The sequence below is a fragment of the Vidua chalybeata genome, chromosome 3 (genome assembly GCF_026979565.1).
Source record: "Vidua chalybeata isolate OUT-0048 chromosome 3, bVidCha1 merged haplotype, whole genome shotgun sequence".
Classification (NCBI taxonomy): Eukaryota; Metazoa; Chordata; class Aves; order Passeriformes; family Viduidae; genus Vidua; species Vidua chalybeata.
Genome location: NC_071532.1, coordinates 111,292,771 through 111,312,082, shown reverse-complemented (window position 1 = coordinate 111,312,082; position 19,312 = coordinate 111,292,771). Strand labels below are relative to the sequence as shown.

Genomic DNA, 19,312 nt, shown 5'->3' with positions numbered 1-19,312 from the left:
TCAGGATGTGCAGCTGTGGTTGGGGGGTTTGCTCAGGATGGACACCCCAAAACAGGGAGGAAGGCAACTCTGGAGGGGTGCAGATGATGAATAATGAACTTCAGGGGTGGAAACACCTTTCAGACTGCTTCTTGTGCCTCTCAGACATCAAAGAGGGGGACAAAAATTTATCTTAACGCTCCCCATCATCAGCTGCCAGAGCTGCTATGTTTGCAGAGGGAATTTTCTGGAGGGAGGAGGCTGGGGATCATGGAATCCCAGAATGGTTTGGGATGGAAGGGACCTCAAAGTCCCGCCCCTTGCCATGGGCAGGGACAACTTCCACTATCCCAGACTGCTCCAAGTTCCATCCAGTCTGGCCTTGGACACTTCCAGGGATGGGAAAAACACTTCTAGGGGTGTCTGTTGCAACACCTGGGATGCTGGATGAAGCCCACTCCCTCCTTCACAGCTGAAAACCAGGAATACAGAAAAGCTCCACTTGGAGATGTTTTACAAAACACAAGAGGAATAAATCCACATTGGAGGTCTGTGCTTTGCTAAGAAGCTGCACTTCCAGCCCCTTGTGCCTGCTTTGGTGGGAAACCAGATTGATCAGGGGAAAACCAATAATTTCTCACAGGTTGGTGTCCAAAGGTGAGCAAAACCCCCTTGGAAATGTGCCCAGCTCGTGGCAGGGCAGCTCCTCTCTCCACGCAGGGTGAAGCCCAGGGGCTGCTGCCTCCCATGGCAAAGTGTTTGAAGCCAAGTGAGGCTGATGGAAGTGGCGTTAATTTGAAGTAAAACGGGGAAAGAGGTGTTCTTTGTCAGTTTTGGAGGTTTTTAAAAATTATTTTCCTGCTCTTTTTGATCAGAGCCTTTTCAAGGCAGCTTTGGCTGCAGAACAGAACGCGGCAGCGCGGGGAAGGTGCCACAGCCACCTTCTGGGAAGAGCGAGGTTTGAACAAAGTGATGCCGCTTCAAACAGCTCCTGTGTTTCAGCCAAAGAGGGTTTTTTTTTTTCTTTCAGAAGGTAAAACATAAAAGGGAAGTGGCTTTAAAGAAAAAAAAGCTGTTTTCGTGTGCTGATTGCAAGACACTGCTGATAAAAATATCCTTTGCTTGCTGAGTTTCAGTGGGGATGGGGGGGAATCAACACAGTGTTTGTTGCTTTAGAAAAAAGCCAAGATAAACTGAAAACCTACACAAAATAATCCCAGTCAAACCCTGCCTGTTGTTTCCAACATGAAGCTGCATTTGGGAGAGAAATGGTGCCAAAGAGAAAGGAAATTATGTGGCCCAGGCAGGGGGTTTCAAGGACATCATGAAATGTTGAGTGGGGTTCTCATCACACTGAGGCCTTGGCAGGGTTGGTTGTGGCAGTTCCCTGAAGCACCGACCTCCCTAGAGACCAACCTGGAGCAAGGCAGAAAAGTCCTTGGGATCCTCATCCCACTGTGGATATTAGGGATAAAAATCTTCCTCAAAGGGTGGTCAGGCACTGCCATAGCTGCCCTGGGAATTCTGAAATCACCATCCCCGGAGGGATTTAAAAGCCATGTGGATGTGGCACTTGGGGACATGGGTCAGTGGTGGCCTTGGCAGCACCAGGGAACCACTGGAATAAGTTTTGGAAGCTTTTCCAACCTAAATTATTCCCATGCTAAACATTTTGGTGCCACTAACTGGAACAACAAAGCACAGCAATCACAGCTCTAAAGAAGACGTTTATTCAGGTCCTGCAGGCGGCATCGCACGTATGATACAATATTACATCATTTAGTATGGTACAGAAATAATTAAAAACTTTACAGCTCATTACAAAGTCTCTTTGGATTTCAGCTCATTTTAAAGTACGCGGAGCCCCTGCAGAGTCTGACCCTGGCAGGGCCACACGAGCTGGGACCGGCTCCCAGGGAACCCAACGGGATCGCGGTTTGGGAACGGTGGAGAGGGCAGAAACCAAAGATGGAGACGGGAGATGGAGGAACAAGACACTTGATCGTGACCCCACTCGAGGTGTTGTGAAGTGTGACCAGCCCACACCGTTCCTCACCGCCTCATTCCCTAAAATCCAGGCACCCCAAGGCCGCCCAGCCCTCAGCTGCTGGCCCCGGGATAAGGCACTGGGAAAACGAAATGTTGTGCAAAGAACCGAGGAACTGGCGGTGGGACAACGGGAACACCACCATGGACAGGACTGGACAACCCCCAGGCCTTGCTCAGTGGGGTTCCACCACTGTGGGGAGGAATGAGGGGGTTCTGCCTTTGTAGGAGAGCACGGGGGTGTCAAACATTCCACCCCAAACCATGGACAAACCCCTCTGTTCAAGGACCTGGGCGGTGTCACCACACAGAATTTGCTTCTGTTCGTTTTCCTCAACTCAACAACATCATGGAACAGCAAAGGGCCAAAACCTCGGGGTGAACAGGCTTGATTTCGGACATGGAGATCAAAACAACTCAAGAGCTGAACCTAACACAGGAAAAAGGCGTGGCTTGGCTTGAGAAAACCCCAAAAAGTCCCTCTGAGCAGCCTCCTCTTGGCTGGCTTGGTGCCACAGACACCCCATTCGCGAGGAGGGACCCTCAGCCTTGCAAATGCAGTGGGGGATGGAGCCTTTCCAAGCCACCAGCACCATTTTCCAAGAATCTGAGACCCACCCCCAAATGAGGGATACAGCCAGCAGCACTGAACCCCCGAGAGACACCAGAGGAGATGAGACACTCGATACAAATGACACTCTCCTGCATTACGTATTCTTCCTCCCTGTATAAAGTGCATGAAAATCTTGGAAAAATCTGCATAGCGATTCACAGACCAGCCTCAGTGCTGGGCGGTTCCAGTTAAGAGCACCTCCTCCTTTAGGCTGAGAGTAGAGCTTTTCTAATATTATCAGTAAAAAATAGATATTATTACCTCCATGATGACTTTTACCTCTTTTCTGGTTAGCTCTTTTCTGGTTTGCTTAGATGGGGCAAAGTAACAGATGGCTTTGAGTAGAGGAACGTGCACTCACTGTGCCAAAAATTTGAAAAACGCCCTTAGAAAACACCTCACGTGCCCAGGAAAGCTGTGAGGGAGCAGGAGAGAGTCAGGGAATCCTCCAGGGACACCCTCACGGCCAAATTGGATGTTTTTGGCTTTCAGGACCTTGTGCTGCATCAGGGTGATTTTGGGGTACAATTTGAGGAGAGGTTTTCTTTCCAAAGTCAGAGGAAATGGTGAAACCAAGAGAGCTCTGAGCAAGGTCCTCCGTCCACGAAGGCACCGCGGGCTCCTCGTGCTCTTCCTGGAATCACCCCAGCCCTACTGAACAGATTTCCTTCCAGGACCTGTTATCCCAGAGGAGGGACATCCCATACTTATCCCAGCAGGTGTGGGCTGCTCAAAGCACCCTTCACACCCCTCTCCGTGGTTCTGCAGCACAACTGAGAGTGGTTGGAGAGGGAATTCTGCCTGGAGCAGTCGGATCAGCCTCTGGCCACGTGTCCCAGGTGGGCAAACACCAAACCACGGCCAGGGCTGGAGCCCAAACAGGCCAGAGGAGTTTATAACCAGCAGCAGAAACAGGGAACCACCCACCCAGCTCCTTCTGCTCCTCCCCTTCTCTCCTGCAGCCTGGACACCTTTTCATGGGCCCTGGGGAAATCCTGGGCTCCCAGGCAGCAGCACAAGAAAAGAGGCTTCAGAAGGACTTGGAGGTTCCTCCCTTCACATCTCCCCCAAAGGGGCCACCGAGCAAACATGGAGGAGTTTTAAAAACATCCCTAAAACCAAGTATCTGAAATGCTGAGACTAAAAACACACAACTCTGGGGAGGGGCTGCTTCACATCAGCTTCTTCCGGCAGCACATCAGAACAAAGTGCAATTAAAAACACGGTCAGGGTGGAGTTCAGAGAGCCAACAAGGCTAACTGTAAGTGTAAGAGGCATCAAATTAATTAGTGGGTGGTCTTTCATTGGCAAGACTCCTCAGACCCTAAAACAAAGAGTTTCACTGTATGGGTTGTGTTCATAAAACCAGTTTTAATTTTAAAACCCAAGATTTCAGCATCAGAATTCTTTACTACCAAATTCCTCCCCCATCGTGGCTTGGATGGACAGGAGCTTCGTGCAAAGGGAAAAAGAGGGGAAACTGTACACTAAAAATATCTTTAAAAAGCTGCTCTGTACATTTTATATTAAGATTTCTTGAGGAAAATTTAGGAAACACTGAAACTACTTACACCAAGCTGGAAGGATACACAACCCCTGGCAGTTCTACGCAGGCTGCATCAGAACCCAGCCCGCTTATTTCTGCTACAGATTAGTTTCTATTTTAATTTTATTCCTTCTGCATAAATGATATTAATTACAGTAAATCAGCATAATTATCTCCTTCACTAAGCATCCCTATCTCCTTTGATACCAATGGAGCTTTCCCTTGGACCTCGGAACCAGATGTTTAAGGCACTTGGATACCCACGGGCAGCAACTGGAGAGATATTAAAGTTTAATCATTAATTTAGCATCCTAAATAGTCCCCATGTAGCTAAAACATCTATTGCTCAGGCTGTCCAATCCCCCTGTGATGACTAAACATGATATAAACAGCTCAGGATAGAAAAATCTGTGGCTTTTCAGGATTTGACAGGAAAACAAGCGTCAGCCGATCTGTGCATGGACACGTGGACAGGGATACGTCCCCTGTGCCACAGGCAGCTAAAAACCAGCCACAAATAAAATCAAGTTTTATAAAAGCCAGCCCAAATCTCCCCCTTTCCAAGAGAGAGGCTGGTTCTGGGGGAGACAGAGGCACCTCCTCTTTGGATCGGCACTCAGGATGGTGCTGGGAGAGCTCCTCTGTGCAGCGCCCGGCAGGGGATGATTGTAAAGCGCAAACATTTCATGTTTTAAAAGAATAAATAAAAATAAATAGACTGGATTGATCCTGTTACGAGGACAGAGACACCCTGCTTGGCAAAATTCCGAGTGTCTCCAAAGGCTGGGTGGGAACAGGGAAGCACTTCAGTGCTGACACCTCTGCAAAAATTCTCTTGGCTCACAGGGAGGAATCAAGGAGAAGGTTCTGCCACTCTGGGGCAAGTGAGAGAGTGGATCCTGTCATGGTGAGAGCAAACATTAAATGGGTCAAAAATCAAAAATAGGACAGAGCTGGCCACGGGCTTTCTCCCATTCCCAACAAACCAGCGGGGAAGACCACACTGCTTTCCACAGGAGAGTGGGATAACGGGGCAGTGATCCAAACAGGCACTAGTCCCAGCCACATAACCCAAGGGCTGCTGCTTCTTTAAATAAAGGGACTTTAGGGGTTCTTTATCTCCAAACAAAGTTCTACTTTCACTTTTCTGCCCATCTGGAATCATTCCCACCTTGCCCTTTCAGGGAGGATTACACGATACTGACACAGCTCTTACGGAATTACAACAGAGCTGTTACTGTGGGGAGGTTCTTCAGGAACTGCCCTGCACTTCCAGGGAAGCACTGGTGCCTGGGGAGGATTTCGTGGCTGTTGGGAATCTGTGGTTTGACCAATTTCCCTCTGAAAGGAGGAAGAGAAGGAGCTCATTACACCCACCCAGCGCCGTGCGCTGGCCCCGGCTGCCGTCGGTTGCCCCCGGAGGCGTCAGGACTTGGGACAGGAAACGAAGGATCCAGCACCACGTCGAGGCAAAGAATTATCATGTCAATCACCCAGAGCAGAGAGAACAAACCCTTCATTAGTGTTTGCCACCAACTGGAAGTTGGGACGGTTGGTTTCGCTTCCCGAAGCCACCGGCTCCCCCAGCCACGTCCCAAGGCGTTTGCTGGGCTGGGATCTATCTCTCAGTTTGCCCAGGATTTCCTGTTCTCCGCGTTTTTCTGGCTCTTCTCCAGTCTCAGCGTGGATCCTCCTTCCGACTTGGCCAGGGCTGTGAGGGAGGCCAGGTTGGAGGCTGACCCGGAGAAGTTCCCGCTCCTCCTGTTCTCGGTGCCGGCCGCTCCCTGCAGCCTCAGGCCGGTGCTGCGGCGCCGCGCCGGGCCCGTGGCCCTCCTGACCCTGCCCGGCTTCACCAGCAATCCATAGCCTGGGTTACACCTGAAATACTGCTTCCCCCCGATGGAGCCGTCGTTCTTGCCTGCGACAAGAGAACCAGGGAGTCACAGACTGGTTTGGGATGGGAGGGACGTTAAATCCCGCCCCGTTCCAACCCCGGCACCTTCCACTGTCTCAGGTTGCTCCAAAACCCATCCAGCCTGGCCTTGGACACTTCCAGGGATGTGGCAGCCACAGCTTCTCTGGGTAACCTGTGCCACCCTCACAGGGAAGGATTTTTCCTTACAAAATGGGTTTTATTCCGTGCAAATTGGTGCTACTGCACCCAGAGAAGGAGGCAAGGAGAAAGCGCTGAGAGGGAGAAAAACTTCCCTGCTGAACCCCAGCAAGGCCACTGCATGGAGAGTGACTCTGAATGGGACACTCCACCTTGTCCTTCCTTCCCACTTGCTCTGTAATTTCTCCAAAAGTAGTAAATAATTGCTTCCATTACCAAAGTACCAGGAAGGAAGCAAAAATGGACATTTAAAAGAGCTTTTGGCTTTCTGAGCTGATGTTTGAAGTTGAGGATTGTCACTCCTGCCGTGTTGTAAACCCTCCACAGAACAGGAAGGATAATTTCTCTATGCTGGTGCTATTGAGATCTTTCTGTTTCTCATTTTAGATCATTTAGAATTCTCAGGAAAACTGTTCAGGGATTGAACTGCTCCCATCCATAAAGGGAAGGTGGGAAGATCCAACAGCTCTTTAAATGACATAAAGTCACGCCTTTGGCTTTTGGGGTGTTTCCTTCTCCCTTCCACCATCAGCACGTTGGGTCCAGTGTACCCTCGTGTGGCCAGGATTTGGATTTCCATGTCCCTGCAGTTCTGTCCCTGTTTGCAGTGTGACAAAGACACCACTCTGTGACCACCTTCTCCAAGTGAAGCTCCAGATATGCCAGAAGCCAGATAAGCTCCAACAAATCAGGGTCTTATTCCTTGTGGAAACAGAAGAGGGTGAAAAAAAAACAAATCCAGCAACATCAGCAGCTGAGTCCTCATCAGGCCAAAAATCTCCTGACTTTTCCATGGAAGCTGCTGCTTACTGGGATGTTACAGAATCAACACTGGAGCAGCCTGACAGGGAAAGGTGACCTTCTAAAATTGAAATGAATCTGTAAATATATATATATATTTATTTTTTTTTTTTTTAATGAGGCACAAATCCAGGACTGAGGAACTACTACAGCTTGCAAAAGGATTCCAGAACTCCAGTTTGCTTTCCAGGATGGAAAAGTCCAGAGAGTTTTCTGAAAGCAGCTGGGAAGTCACTGCCCAGTTCAGCTCTGATGAGGACATGGGGGGGGACACAGGGAGATTTGGGCACACATCCGGATCCTGGACAGTGTTCTGCTGGATAAACTGCTCCAACCCCAAATGTGCAGCAGGGAGGAGTGTGGGCTCCTGGGATGTGCTGATTCACCACCCAGCCTGGGAATCCTGGCTGAAAGGATTGGAATAAGGAGTTTTTCATGCCCTGGGTAACGCAAATTTTCTCACTGTCACTGCACCTCTCCCAGATTTTCCACTGGCACTCCCTGACTTCCCCCCGTCCTGCCTGGAGAGGAAAAGGGTTTGGAAGCCTGGACTCGAGCAGGGATCAATCCCAGCCATCATCTTCCTCTCCTCTTGTGCTGGAGACACCCCATCCATTCCCCACCAACAGCACAGCAACAGCAGCAGCCTCCCCACAAACTGCACCCTGGGTTCCAAAAAAATCCTGGAAACCCTAAATTCTGGGAGTTCCACAGCTGTACAGGTCAGAGTCAGGCAGGGATGACAAATGAGATGGTGAAGGAAACCTGAAATTATTTATATTTCCGGGTGGTCAGTGGATGATTATTTCCTACTGCTTCTCACATATATAGGGGTGTGCATGTGTGTATATATATACATATTAAAAAAATTATACTATATATATACACACACACACACACAGAGAAATAGTCTTTTGCAATTTTAAAGCTTACTTTAAAATAAAATCCTATTACCTCTTAATACCTATTAAGAGACTTTGCAACTCATTTAGCCTAAATGTCCCTTTGAGCTAAATCCCACAACTCCTGTTGTGCTTTGAACACCCTTATCCTCACAGCACAAGCCCAGAAGAGAATCCTGTGGACACAAGGCCTGTCTCCTGCAGCTACTGCTTACCAAACTGCATGGAAAAGGAATCCTAAATCCTACTTCCAGTGTAAGAAGCCAAAGAAATGACTGAAAAGGGACAGTCAGGGATCACAGAATGGTTTGGGTTGGGGTTAGGAGGGAGCAAGTTTGGAAAAAGATGACAGCAGGGAAGACCTTTTACATTTCCCTTTTCAAAATGCCTCCTGCAATGGGCAATAACCCCCCAGTGGGTAATAACCCCCGAAAAAGCAGCTTTAGGATGAGCTCTGCCAGCTGGGACACGCCAGCTGCTTCCCACCTGATCCAGGGGATGTTTTACCTGAAGGCAAATCCAGCTCCACACCAACCCACGTTCCTTCCTGGAAGTCTGTGGGCCCAATGTACCTAACAGTGCCCGTCTTATTGGTGCCAACTGTGACATATTCTCCCTCTTTCAGCCACTCGGGAATTTCGTTGGCATCTTCAGAGTCAGAAATCACCTCCAGTTTTTCCTCTGCTGTCTCCGACCCGTTGTGGTTTAGTCCACGGGCACTGGACGTGGTCTTTTCTCCTTCCTGCTGCTCTTCTGTGCCCAGGGAACTCGTGGGATCTGATCCCAGCATGCTGGTAAAGGATCTCAGCTCCGATGTTTTCACCTTCTGGATTTTGAAGGGGGAGGCTGCAGCGCTGGGCTGGTCGGGATGAGCTTTGGGACACCCCAGTTCTGAAGCCCCAGTGGAAGTTTCCTTTTTCCTGGCTTGTCCTGCTGACTCCACTGATTGTTTGGATATTGACTCCTTTGGAGTGGAGGTAGAGAGAAAAGGTTTTGCATCAGTGGCTGCAGAGGCGTCGTTTCCCTGCTCGCTGGGACAAGGAGAAGTGCAAGACTTTCCATTCACTTCGGGGCTGTCCCTCGGCCTGGGGGGAGCACTTGGAAGGCTGAAGGTGGGGGGATTCTCCCTCTTTGTGGCCAGAGAGCTCTCAGAAGCCCTGTCCTGCACGTCAGAAGGGACCTGAGCCACTGCAGGAGCAGGGGAGTCACTCCCCGCAGGTGTTGGACCTCCCGGCTGAGCCACAGCATCGCTTCCCCCAGCCAGGGCCTCGGAGAGGGTGGCTGTGGAGACACTGTGGGAAAAATATCCACTGGAGGCTTCACTCAGGGGGCTTGGAGGTCCCTCCTGGCAGTCCTGGGCCTGGGTGTCCCCTGTGGGCTGCTGCAAAGGCACTTTGGGTGTCTTCTCCAGACTCTTGTCCGCCTCGGGCGTCTGCGCCACATTTTCCAGCGGCTGCTTTGCTGCTTCCTCTTGGTTCATCTGAAACACAGAGGGAGACCAAACGTGGGGCTGTGTTACCCAAAATATCTGGGCTAAAAGCATAGATTCCAGACCTCTGGCAAGCACCAAGGCTTTGAGCTTATCTAAATCCCTGTGTAGCTGCCATCTCCAGAAGATGGAAGCTGATCCCGAGTCAGCCCTGCCAGCGTGGGAGGATTGTCAGCTCACTCCTTCCATCAATAAGGGAAGTGTCAAACCCGAGAAATACGCTCCCCAATATTTACTGAAGAATTATTTATATTACAGGAGTGGTCATTTGCTGTTTGAACAGCAGGATTTATATGGAATGGGAACCAGCCGTGACCCATAAGTCTCTCACAGTTATTTGGCTCAACTCTCTGGGTGGATAAATCATCCCCCCGCACCTAAACTGTCATTTCTGTCCCCGTTTCCAAATGCCATTCCCACCTCAGAGCCACCAGCACCTCGCACTTCCAGAGGATGAAATTAACTGCACCTCGTGAGATTAACAGCCCATTTCAGTGATGTATTTCTTGGCTGTAAAGTTTACTAAATCTGATAGATCAATATCTTTTGCCAGCACATGTACTCTAAAAGATTAGGATGTCTCTAAATCTCTTTGGGAAGGAGGGAGGGGGGAGAGTGCTAATAGGAAGGGGAGCAGGGGAAAGAGGTTGGAGAAGGGCAGATTTGAACAAATCCTGTCTCAGGTGAACATTGTTGTTTATTATTCACAATTTTGTGATTTCTCCCATCTAGTGGCTGAGTGTCCCAAACGACAGGATTTTCAGCTTATTCCCAAAATGTCTTTTCCACTGGAAACTTAAGCAGCATTTGAAGAAAGAGGGATTTGACTGGATTACTAGAATTTCAGAACCAAAGGTTTGCTATTGCTAAGTAAAATGCAATACAAAAAAAAAAAAAAAAAAAAAAAAAAAGAAAGCTTTTTAAAAAAAATATCCCCGCAGATTAAAAACATATTGTTCACTTTCCTATGGCAAGGGTGGTGTCCATGTGGATTCAGGAGCTTTCCTCTTTCTCTGGATTTTCCCTTTGGATAACACACAGTTTTCTAAGACAATAAAAGCACAGTGGGAGGAAGCTGATGTGCTGCTCAGGAGACTGAAATTCTGCTGAAAAGTGGGAGATCACAGGCTCTATTTTCTCTCCAGCTTAGCAAGAGTTTTTCCATGATACCATGGCAAAACGGGGAATTAAGCTCCACACTTAGAATTGCCACATCCAGCTTACAGACACTGTCAGAGGCTAGAAATTTTCCTTTTAAAGCAGCAAACCAGCTAAATTTCAGCTAATTATCTGCTAATGCCTTCAAATATCAAAGTGTAACCAGGAATAGGAGAGGAGATTTTACCAGGACCTAAAAACACCCAGCAGAATTTCACTGTCTCACAGCGAGGCAGCAGCACAAATGCAACAGGTTTTAAGCAGCTGAAGCTTTGGCCACCTCTGGCAGGTGAATATAAAAATTGTATCCTCACATCCTGGGATGTGCTCACCTGTTTTATCCTTGCAGCACTGGCCTCCAGACTGGCTGACTGAACCATAATTCGTGGGACAGCCTGGGGAGGGGAGGGAAATGAAGAGAATCATTCAGTGAAAGGATTAAGTATTGGCAAACTGGTAAATGTTAAAGCTTGCATTTGAAATTTTGGGATCCTAAGCAAACCTCTGTCACAAAAGGATAGAAAACTAAACTTTCAGTACTTGAAATGGAGTTTGTCAAAAAAGAGGGAGAGAGGCTTTTTACACGGGCAGAGGGGAAGGGTTTTAAGCTAAAAAAGATTTAGGTTAGATATTAGGATAAAATTCTTCCCTGTGAGGGTGGGGAGACCCTGGCACAGGTTGCCCAGAGAAGCTGTGACTGCCCCTGGGGCCCTGAAGTGTTCAAAAACCACCTGGATGTGGCACTTGAGGACATGGATTGGTCCTGACCATGGGGGTGGTGCTGGACTTGATGATCTTCGAGGCCTTTTCCAGCCTTAAGGATCTGTGGTTTGATCTCCAGAACTCTTTCTCCTGTCCCAGTCTCTAAATTCAGTTCGGATCTGAGCATTATTGGCTTTAACACAAAAAGGAAGGCAGAATCCAGGTCTGTGCATCCCCTTTTCCAGGAGGACATTCCCACTGCCTGCTGCATGGGGCTGGACACGCAGGCACTGACAATAAATGGCCCTCACTTGCTCCATATTCAGGTTTTTATGTTGCAGATTTGAAATAATCCCTCTCCTGAGACCAGAGCAGCACACTGTGACACCTGATATAAATCTGAGGTTATGCAGTTGGCTTGGGCTGTCACACAGCAGGGGAAGGAGCCACCAGATCAGTGGAGAACCTCGGGAAAGGGAAGCATGAAGAGAAGGAGAAAGGAGGAAAAGGCAGAAAATCCTCTTTAGCACTGTTAAATAATGCACTGCGAGGGCAAGTTCAGACTTTGAGGGGCAGAGCTCCTTAAGAGAGACACATTACACAATTTGGAAGCTGCCTGCTTTTATTTTTTTTTTTTCCAAGGATTCCTTCTGTACAAACACACAGGCAGTGCTCAGCTCCCAGACAAGTGATTCCCAGAGCTCAGCACTGTTAAAAGCACTGAAACCTTCCAGCTGAAGAGTGAGGAACCTTCTCTTGATTCCCTTCTAAGCCCAGTAAAGCAGGAATATGACTGATCTTACCCTCAAAAGGAATAAACATGGGAGAGAAGAGCAGCTTTTATTTATACAGAGTTTGTGCCAGGCATAAAAACCAAGGTACTTCAAGGCAGAAAACAAAAAGACAAAAAACGGACAAAACCCCAACAGGGTCACCATGGACCCAAATAATTTTTTTGAAGACATTAAAGCTCCAGCTCAATAAAAGGAAGCAGGAGAGGAGGGGTTTTGGCTTGTTCCTAAAGCTGCTAAATGAAAATTCACCACTGGAACGGGGTTCAGAGCAAACTGGCTGTTTTGGGTGCACAGGTTCATGCATTTTGAGATCCTCACTGGGTCAGGACCTGGGGCTCCAGGAAGCAGATGGATCAGAATAAACCACTGAAGAAACCCTGCAAAGTTCAGGTTTTATGAAATTTGTCCAGCCTTATTATCCAGAAATAAGCACTCAGAATTGGAATAAGGAGAAGTATTTAAAGCTATTTCTCAGTTCCTTTGATTCCCTTGTCTCCCTTTAAAACAAATAAATAGAGTAAACTGTTTGTTTGGGTTTTTTATCTCTCCAAAACCTCGTCTTACAGCCTGCAAATCCACAAAAATCTAAAAATCCAGTTGGTATCACACAGAAAAAGAAAGAAAACCATTAGGCTTTAATCACTCCTCATCAATTCTCCTCCTGAAAGGATGACAGATCTCCAAACTACAGAAACTTTGCCAAGCAAAGTTCAGAAAAACAGGGATAAAAAAGCAATTCTGAGGGGCGGCACTTGCCCAGCTTTGGGGCTGACAAGAAGCAGCTGGGCAGGAACCCCCTCAGAGGGCACCACACCAGACCTGTGGGATGAAATGCAGAAAAATTCCTTGGGGAGGGGGCACCCTGAAAACAAAGTGTTGGGACTGTCTGGGAAGACATTGCTGGATGAAAAATATTTCTGGATCCAGAGCCAAATTCTATCATTAAATGTTTGTAGGCAGCGGCTGCTAAACTCGACATATCTATTTATCCACAACCCTTTTACAGTGATGATTTCTGGCAGAATTTCTTCGACCAAGCTGACAAAACACGGACTGAGAGAGAACATGAAAGCTTTTCACTTTAAAGCATCTTTGATTGTCTTCTCCTAAGAGCTGCTGCTCTGTGCAGGGAGATGATGAGGATATAAAAAGCTGGACATGCCCCAGGTGGGTGCACTCACATCCCAGAAATCCCCCAAGTGCTGGGATGATCCCACACTTTGGGCAGCCCAGGAGGGGGGAATTCTGCCCCTCTCAGGTGAGACCCCACCTGCAGAGCTGCCCCAGCCCTGGGGCCAACATCAGGAGGCCGTGAGAGCTGCTGGAGAGAGTCCAGAGGAGGCCACAGAGATGCTCCAAGGGCTGGAGCCCCTCTGCTCTGGGGCCAGGCTGGGAGAGCTGGGGGTGCTCACCTGGAGAAGAGAAGGCTCCAGGGAGAGCTCAGAGCCCCTTCCAGGGCCTAGAGGGGCTCCAGGAGAGCTGGAGAGGGACTTGGGACAAGGCATGGAGGGACAGGACAAGGGGGAATGGTTCAAACTTAAGAAGTGGAGATTTAGGTGGGATATTGGGAAGGAACTGTTCCCTGTGAGGGTGGGGAGGCCCTGGCACAGGGTGCCCAGAGAAGCTGTGGCTGCCCCTGGATCCCTGGCAGTGTGCAAGGCCAGGTTGGACAGGGTTTGGAGCAACCTGGGATAGTGGAAGGTGTCCCTGCCCATGGCAGGGGGTGGAACTGGGTGACCTTTAGAGTCCCTTCCCACCCAAACCGTTCCAGGATTCTGTAGTGATTCTATGAATCTTTGATAATTTTTTTTGGCATTTTCTGCTCACTGAGAGGTCACTTTGCACATTCTCTGAGGTGACCAAAAGAGAGCCAAACCTGCCACGCTGGTGAGCTTGAAGAGCAAAAGCATTTGTGTGTCACTCCCCAGTTACAGGGGCACCAACATTAATCCTGAATGAACATTTTTTCACCCCGTATATTCCACATCTAAGTAATGGCCACCTCTTCAAAGAGCTCAGCAAAAGACATTTGGTATTTCTGTGTCATTAACCACTTTGTGAAATGCCTCTGGCAGCAGTGACTGATGCCCTCAGTGCAAAGCCTTTGATTTCGTGTCACTTGGATGAAAATCCCTCAGCATTAACACCCAATATGCAGAAAGTTCAGTGGCATTTAGGAGAACAAATCAGGCCAGTGCAGCCAAGAACTGCCCTGTGAATGCCAGGAATGGCTTAGCCAAGGTTGATACAATCCTAAAGGGATTTCATCCCTAACTTCCACCACTCTTCTCGTTGCTTTCCCATCCCCAGACAAGAGTGGCTGAGCCCAAGGACCCTCCCACTGACAGTGTTATGGTCCCATCACTATTTAACAGCAGCCACTGGGAACTTGTGCAGCAGAACAGAGATTTAAATTCATTAAACAGAGATTTAAATCAGTTTGGAGCACTCAGGATAAAATATTTCCACAAGGCATGCATGGGAATGCAGGGAGAATTCCAAATTCCCTAGTATATAGCCCAAAAGAAAATATTCAATTTTTAAAAGGTATCCCCCTGCCCTAACAATATTCCTCTTGAAAACGATTTTAAAATTGAGGGCAAAGTCATTAATCACTCAAATAAAAAAATCTCCCACCTTCCACAAGGAGATCTGAAGTCCAGTGCAAGTTAATTTGTTGGGTTTTTTTTTGTGTTTGCTCATTTTCTTCTCTAAATACACTCTGTATTTAAATATTAACCCAAACAACCCCCTCTTATTCCAGAGTCTCTATGTTAAATGTTTCAGCCTGTAATAAGACTTCAGAATTCCCCATTTCTAGTACAATTTATACAAAATTAACCACATCATTTCCTATGCAGCCCAATTACTTCGTTTCTAGGTCCTGGCAGATTAAAAGAGTAATTCATACCCATTCTTAAGTTAGTTTATAAAGAAATTCGAGTGGTTTGAAACTTCCAAAGCCAGTTTTCCACACTCATTCTCATCAAAAACTATTTGTACTTGGGGATGACAGGGAAAACTGAGCTCAGAAAGAAATCAAAACACCAACAACTGAGTCACAAGGAGACACACGAGCTCTGCTGTGGAGCTCTGCTGACTGTAGCATCCAAATGATTGTTCACTTGAAACTCTGAAGGAAAAAAAAAGCCTTCAAGATGTTAAAGAAGGTTCTCTGAGGCCACATTATTTACATTTGATTAAGGAATGGCAGTTCTAGCAATTATACTGTGCACCAGGCCCATGCATGAAACTCTTTATTTTTTAATGGACTGCCAGAAAAGGGGTTTTGTCTATTTAGAAAGCCTTTCATTAACTGCATTTCATTAGTTTTTAAGATTAATTTCCATGTCTGCATCAGAAGGTGGAAGGGAAAGAAGTGACAGCTGCCCTCTCCATGTGGCTACACCATAAAGCAAAAATGAATTACATGGAAATTAAAAGAGTTTCTATATTTTATTTTTTAAAATAAATCTGTGAATCAAGATCTCTCTCTCAAGTCATATGCTTAACACAAAGACATCTGGGCATCCAAAAAGATTCTTGGATAGGAAGGCGACCAAAATCCACTCACCAAATTGGCCACAGGAATTTCCTTCTGCCACAGCAATGCCAAAAAAACAGGAACTGGAATTTCATATGTCCATTTTTAATGTCAGCACCCAGTGATGCCCTGAAATGTGATTACACAGGCAGTTCCTGGAGGGCCATGGGGTCACAAGGGAAAAGAACAGGAATTCTGCTTGATGCACACTGGGAAAGCCTCAGCATGTGGATAAAAAAAGAGGAGTTTCAATTCCTACATAATATAATTAAGCACAGACAGATGAAACTCTGTTTCTCCCTCCACCTGTGTATTTTACACAAGGATTTTAAGCTTCTCCCCATCAGCAGGGAGGGTCAGAAGGCTCCAAATCTTGCACTCTGTGGTTCTCAGCTTTTTCAATAGGCTGGGAAAATAAAAAGCAATTCCAGCCATCGAGAAAGGTTTAAATTGTTGGTGGTTTTTTTTTTTTTTTTTATTTACAGACTACTAGCAATTAATTTAAAGGCACCAGATAAAGGAGAAAATAAGCATTTTCTAACTTTAAAGTATATAAACAGCTTCATCAGAACCCAATCTTTTAGGTACATAAACAGCTTCATCGGAAGCCGTTCTGCGAGTTACATAAAGAATCCTATTATGCCAAATTAATTCAATCTAACTAATTAGAGAGCAGGAAGTTCTTTCAATTATTTTATGTGCTGTCTGAGAAACACACTTGAATACGAGAGCAGATTTCATTAATTGCGGTTCATTATTCTCCAGATTAGTTACTAAACTTGCAGCAGAAGGTCAAAGACAGCAATTTTGTTCACTGCCACCACCTTGACTGGGATGGCTCTGCTTTTTTTTTTTTTTGTTTGTTTTTGAAGCACAAGCAACCACTCTAAAGAAGGGAAGATCACTTTGTAAAGGTAATTTTGTGTGGGCTCGCCCACTTTAATGTTGATGCAGCTCTAAGCAATGGGCAGGACTGAAATAAAAAGCCGCTAAAATAATTTTAAATGTGTGTTTTTATAATTACTGACAGGAACTGATCTCCTTTTTTACCAGCACGGGATCAGAGATTTGGTACCACACCCACTTGGAATAGTCATGGTGAACTTAACTTCAGCTCCAAACCTGGAAGAAGGTTCAGTCCTGCTCCTTTGAAATTTGCTTTTCATGGAATCATGGAATATCCTGAGCTGGCAGGGACCCACAAGGATCACTCAGTGCAACCCCTGGCCCTGCACAGACACCCCAACAATCCCACCCTGTGCATCCCTGAGAGCCTTGTCCAAACTCTCCTGGAGCTCTGGCAGCCTTGGGAACGTCACCATTCCCTGGGGAGCTGTTCCAGTGCTCAAACACCCTCTGGGGGAAGAACCATTTCCCAAAATCCACCTGAATCTCTCCATATCTCAGCTCCCAGCCAGGAAAGGATGATTCAGATCCTTCCATCCCCTTTGAAATTTCTATTCCTGAACCTTGCTCTCCCAAATTGCTGCTTACAGCAACAGAACTCCAGCAGCTCCCAGTTAAGGGTCAGATTCCTTTGCAATTAAAGCCAAAAAAGTCATTTAGGCTTTGCCTCTCCCTGACAGATTTTTAGTTTACCACCCACTTCTCCCACCTTGCACATTCACTTATGTCCCCTGCCACTGTGCACTGACATTTCCTTCTCCCACAGCCCTAGAGGTGCTCTTCTGTATTCCCTGAGGCTCAGAAAGATCTCAGAAAAGTTATCAAAGATAAATTCTGGTGTCCCCTCCATGGCACAGCTCCTCCAGCCCCACAGGAGTTCCTGGCTGCCTGCCTGGCAGTGACCCCCCGAGCCCCCCGTGTCCCTCAGCCATCCATCACCACCCCCAGCTCAACTCCTCTGCCCACATCTGAAGCCCCAGGCCATTAGGAAGAAGCAGCACTGGAGATTATGGGATGGGATATTTATGATCTTCAAAAGCCAGACTTGCTGCAAAGGCTCCTCTTTATTTTTGTGCTGCACAGAAGAAGCTGGAGCTGATTCTGGGGCAATTCCTTCTGGCTTCTTTTTATTTCTTCTGTGCATCTTTCCTTAGGGGGGGATTAGGAAAAGGTTTTTCCCCCAGAGGGTGCTGGGGCACTGAAAGAGCTCCCCAGGGAATGGTGACATTCCCAAAGCTGCCAAAGCTCCAGCAATGTTTGGACAACCCTCTCAGGGACAGGATGGGATTGCTGGGGTGTCTGTGCAGGGTTGGATCGATGATCCCTGTGGATCTCTCCACCTCAGGATATTCCACAATTCCCTGGGATTGCTGACAGCAGTCAAGAAGCCCCATTTCCCTACAGATGGAGCTGCAAGGAATTTGTAAAACCTCTCAGACCAGGGAGGCACATTACAATACAGCTGATTTGTTGAACTGCAAAACCTGAAAGCAGAGATTAAGTCTAACATTTCATTACATTACACAGATCCCACTGGCCATGGGAACCCTGGGCTGCTCTCCACTGCAAGCACTGAAGCATCACCTACTCCCCTTATTTTTTAAAAACCATTTCCCCTCCTATTAAAAATCGTTGAGATCATGACCTGGTTGACTTTCCATAGCAATCCATACCATAAACTAAAATCTCATTTAGGAGATGCCTCTGTAGTTTAAAACTTGATTTCTAGACAAATCATCCACGACTGATCTTGAACAGGAAAGGAGTGGGAACAGGTGGTTAGACTAGAGGCAGGAAATTAGGCCTCATTTCTCCTCTCAGCTCTCACTGATTCACTGAGGATTCAAGAAGGTGTGAAAGGCTCTCACTGCAATTGTAAGAGCACCTATTTGCATCTTTCCATACCCAAATACCTTTAAAGAAAGTCACCACCTTCATTTTAATTCTCTACAGTTCATAGATGAGGAGGTTCATACAATTCCAGCCTCAGCACCAAGCAAAAGGCAAGATTAAAATGTAAAATGAATCCCCAAGCAAGCTAAGAATATTTTAAAACTGCCTCATTCTTTTTTGTGCTACATGTCACAGAAATTTCTTTTAAAAACATTTAAGTGTTAGTAGATTTATTTTTGCTCTGTCTATTTAATATTTTACTGTATTTCTATTATGCCAAAACAACTTCCTGTACTCCTGGGATGTTCTTGTAACAGCAAGTTTAGTTGTAGCAAACAAAAGACCTGGATTCATCCACACAAAAAAAAAAAAAAAAAAAGAGTTGTTCAGGGATTTTAGGGCTTGTTTGGAGAAAGATATGCTTTAAAATGTTTGCCTGCATGGCAAGAGGTGAAGAAAAGTCTGAGTTAATAAGTGATGAGCTTCCAGAACTCCAGGCAAAGGAAGAGGTGAGAGCAGAGCCAGCATGGACAGAATAGAATCCCAAAAACTTTTACATGAGATCTGGCTCCAGATTCATCTTCAAAACAATCTGTTAAACTTTCAAAATTAACTCTAGAGGGAAATATTCCTTTATAAATAAATATTCCTCACAAATAAAGGAGATTACGTGACTTATAATGGGATTCTCTATTTCATCTGGTGTTTTTTTAAAAGACACAAGTGTTTTCTCAGTCAGCTCGACCATGCATCAACTTCTGCTCAGAGCACAGGAGCCACATCTGGAGCAGGTGGGAGCTTTGCAGTACAACATCCAAAAGGAAAA

The 19,312-nt window shown here is 46.7% G+C and overlaps 1 protein-coding gene across 3 annotated transcripts in view; it reads right to left on the bottom strand.

The window, feature by feature from the left end:
• Positions 1-1,693: 1,693 nt before the first annotated feature.
• Positions 1,694-19,312, bottom strand: part of KIF13B (kinesin family member 13B) — a 120,154-nt gene continuing 102,535 nt past the window's right edge. For all 3 annotated transcript variants that reach the window (XM_053937390.1, XM_053937391.1, XM_053937392.1), the window contains 3 exons: positions 10,980-11,042; positions 8,508-9,480; positions 1,694-6,102 (listed from right to left, as the gene is read on the bottom strand). In XM_053937390.1, coding sequence (XP_053793365.1) covers positions 5,810-6,102; positions 8,508-9,480; positions 10,980-11,042 — 1,329 coding nt within the window. In that variant the 3' untranslated portion in view covers positions 1,694-5,809. The remainder of the gene's footprint in view (positions 6,103-8,507; positions 9,481-10,979; positions 11,043-19,312) is intronic.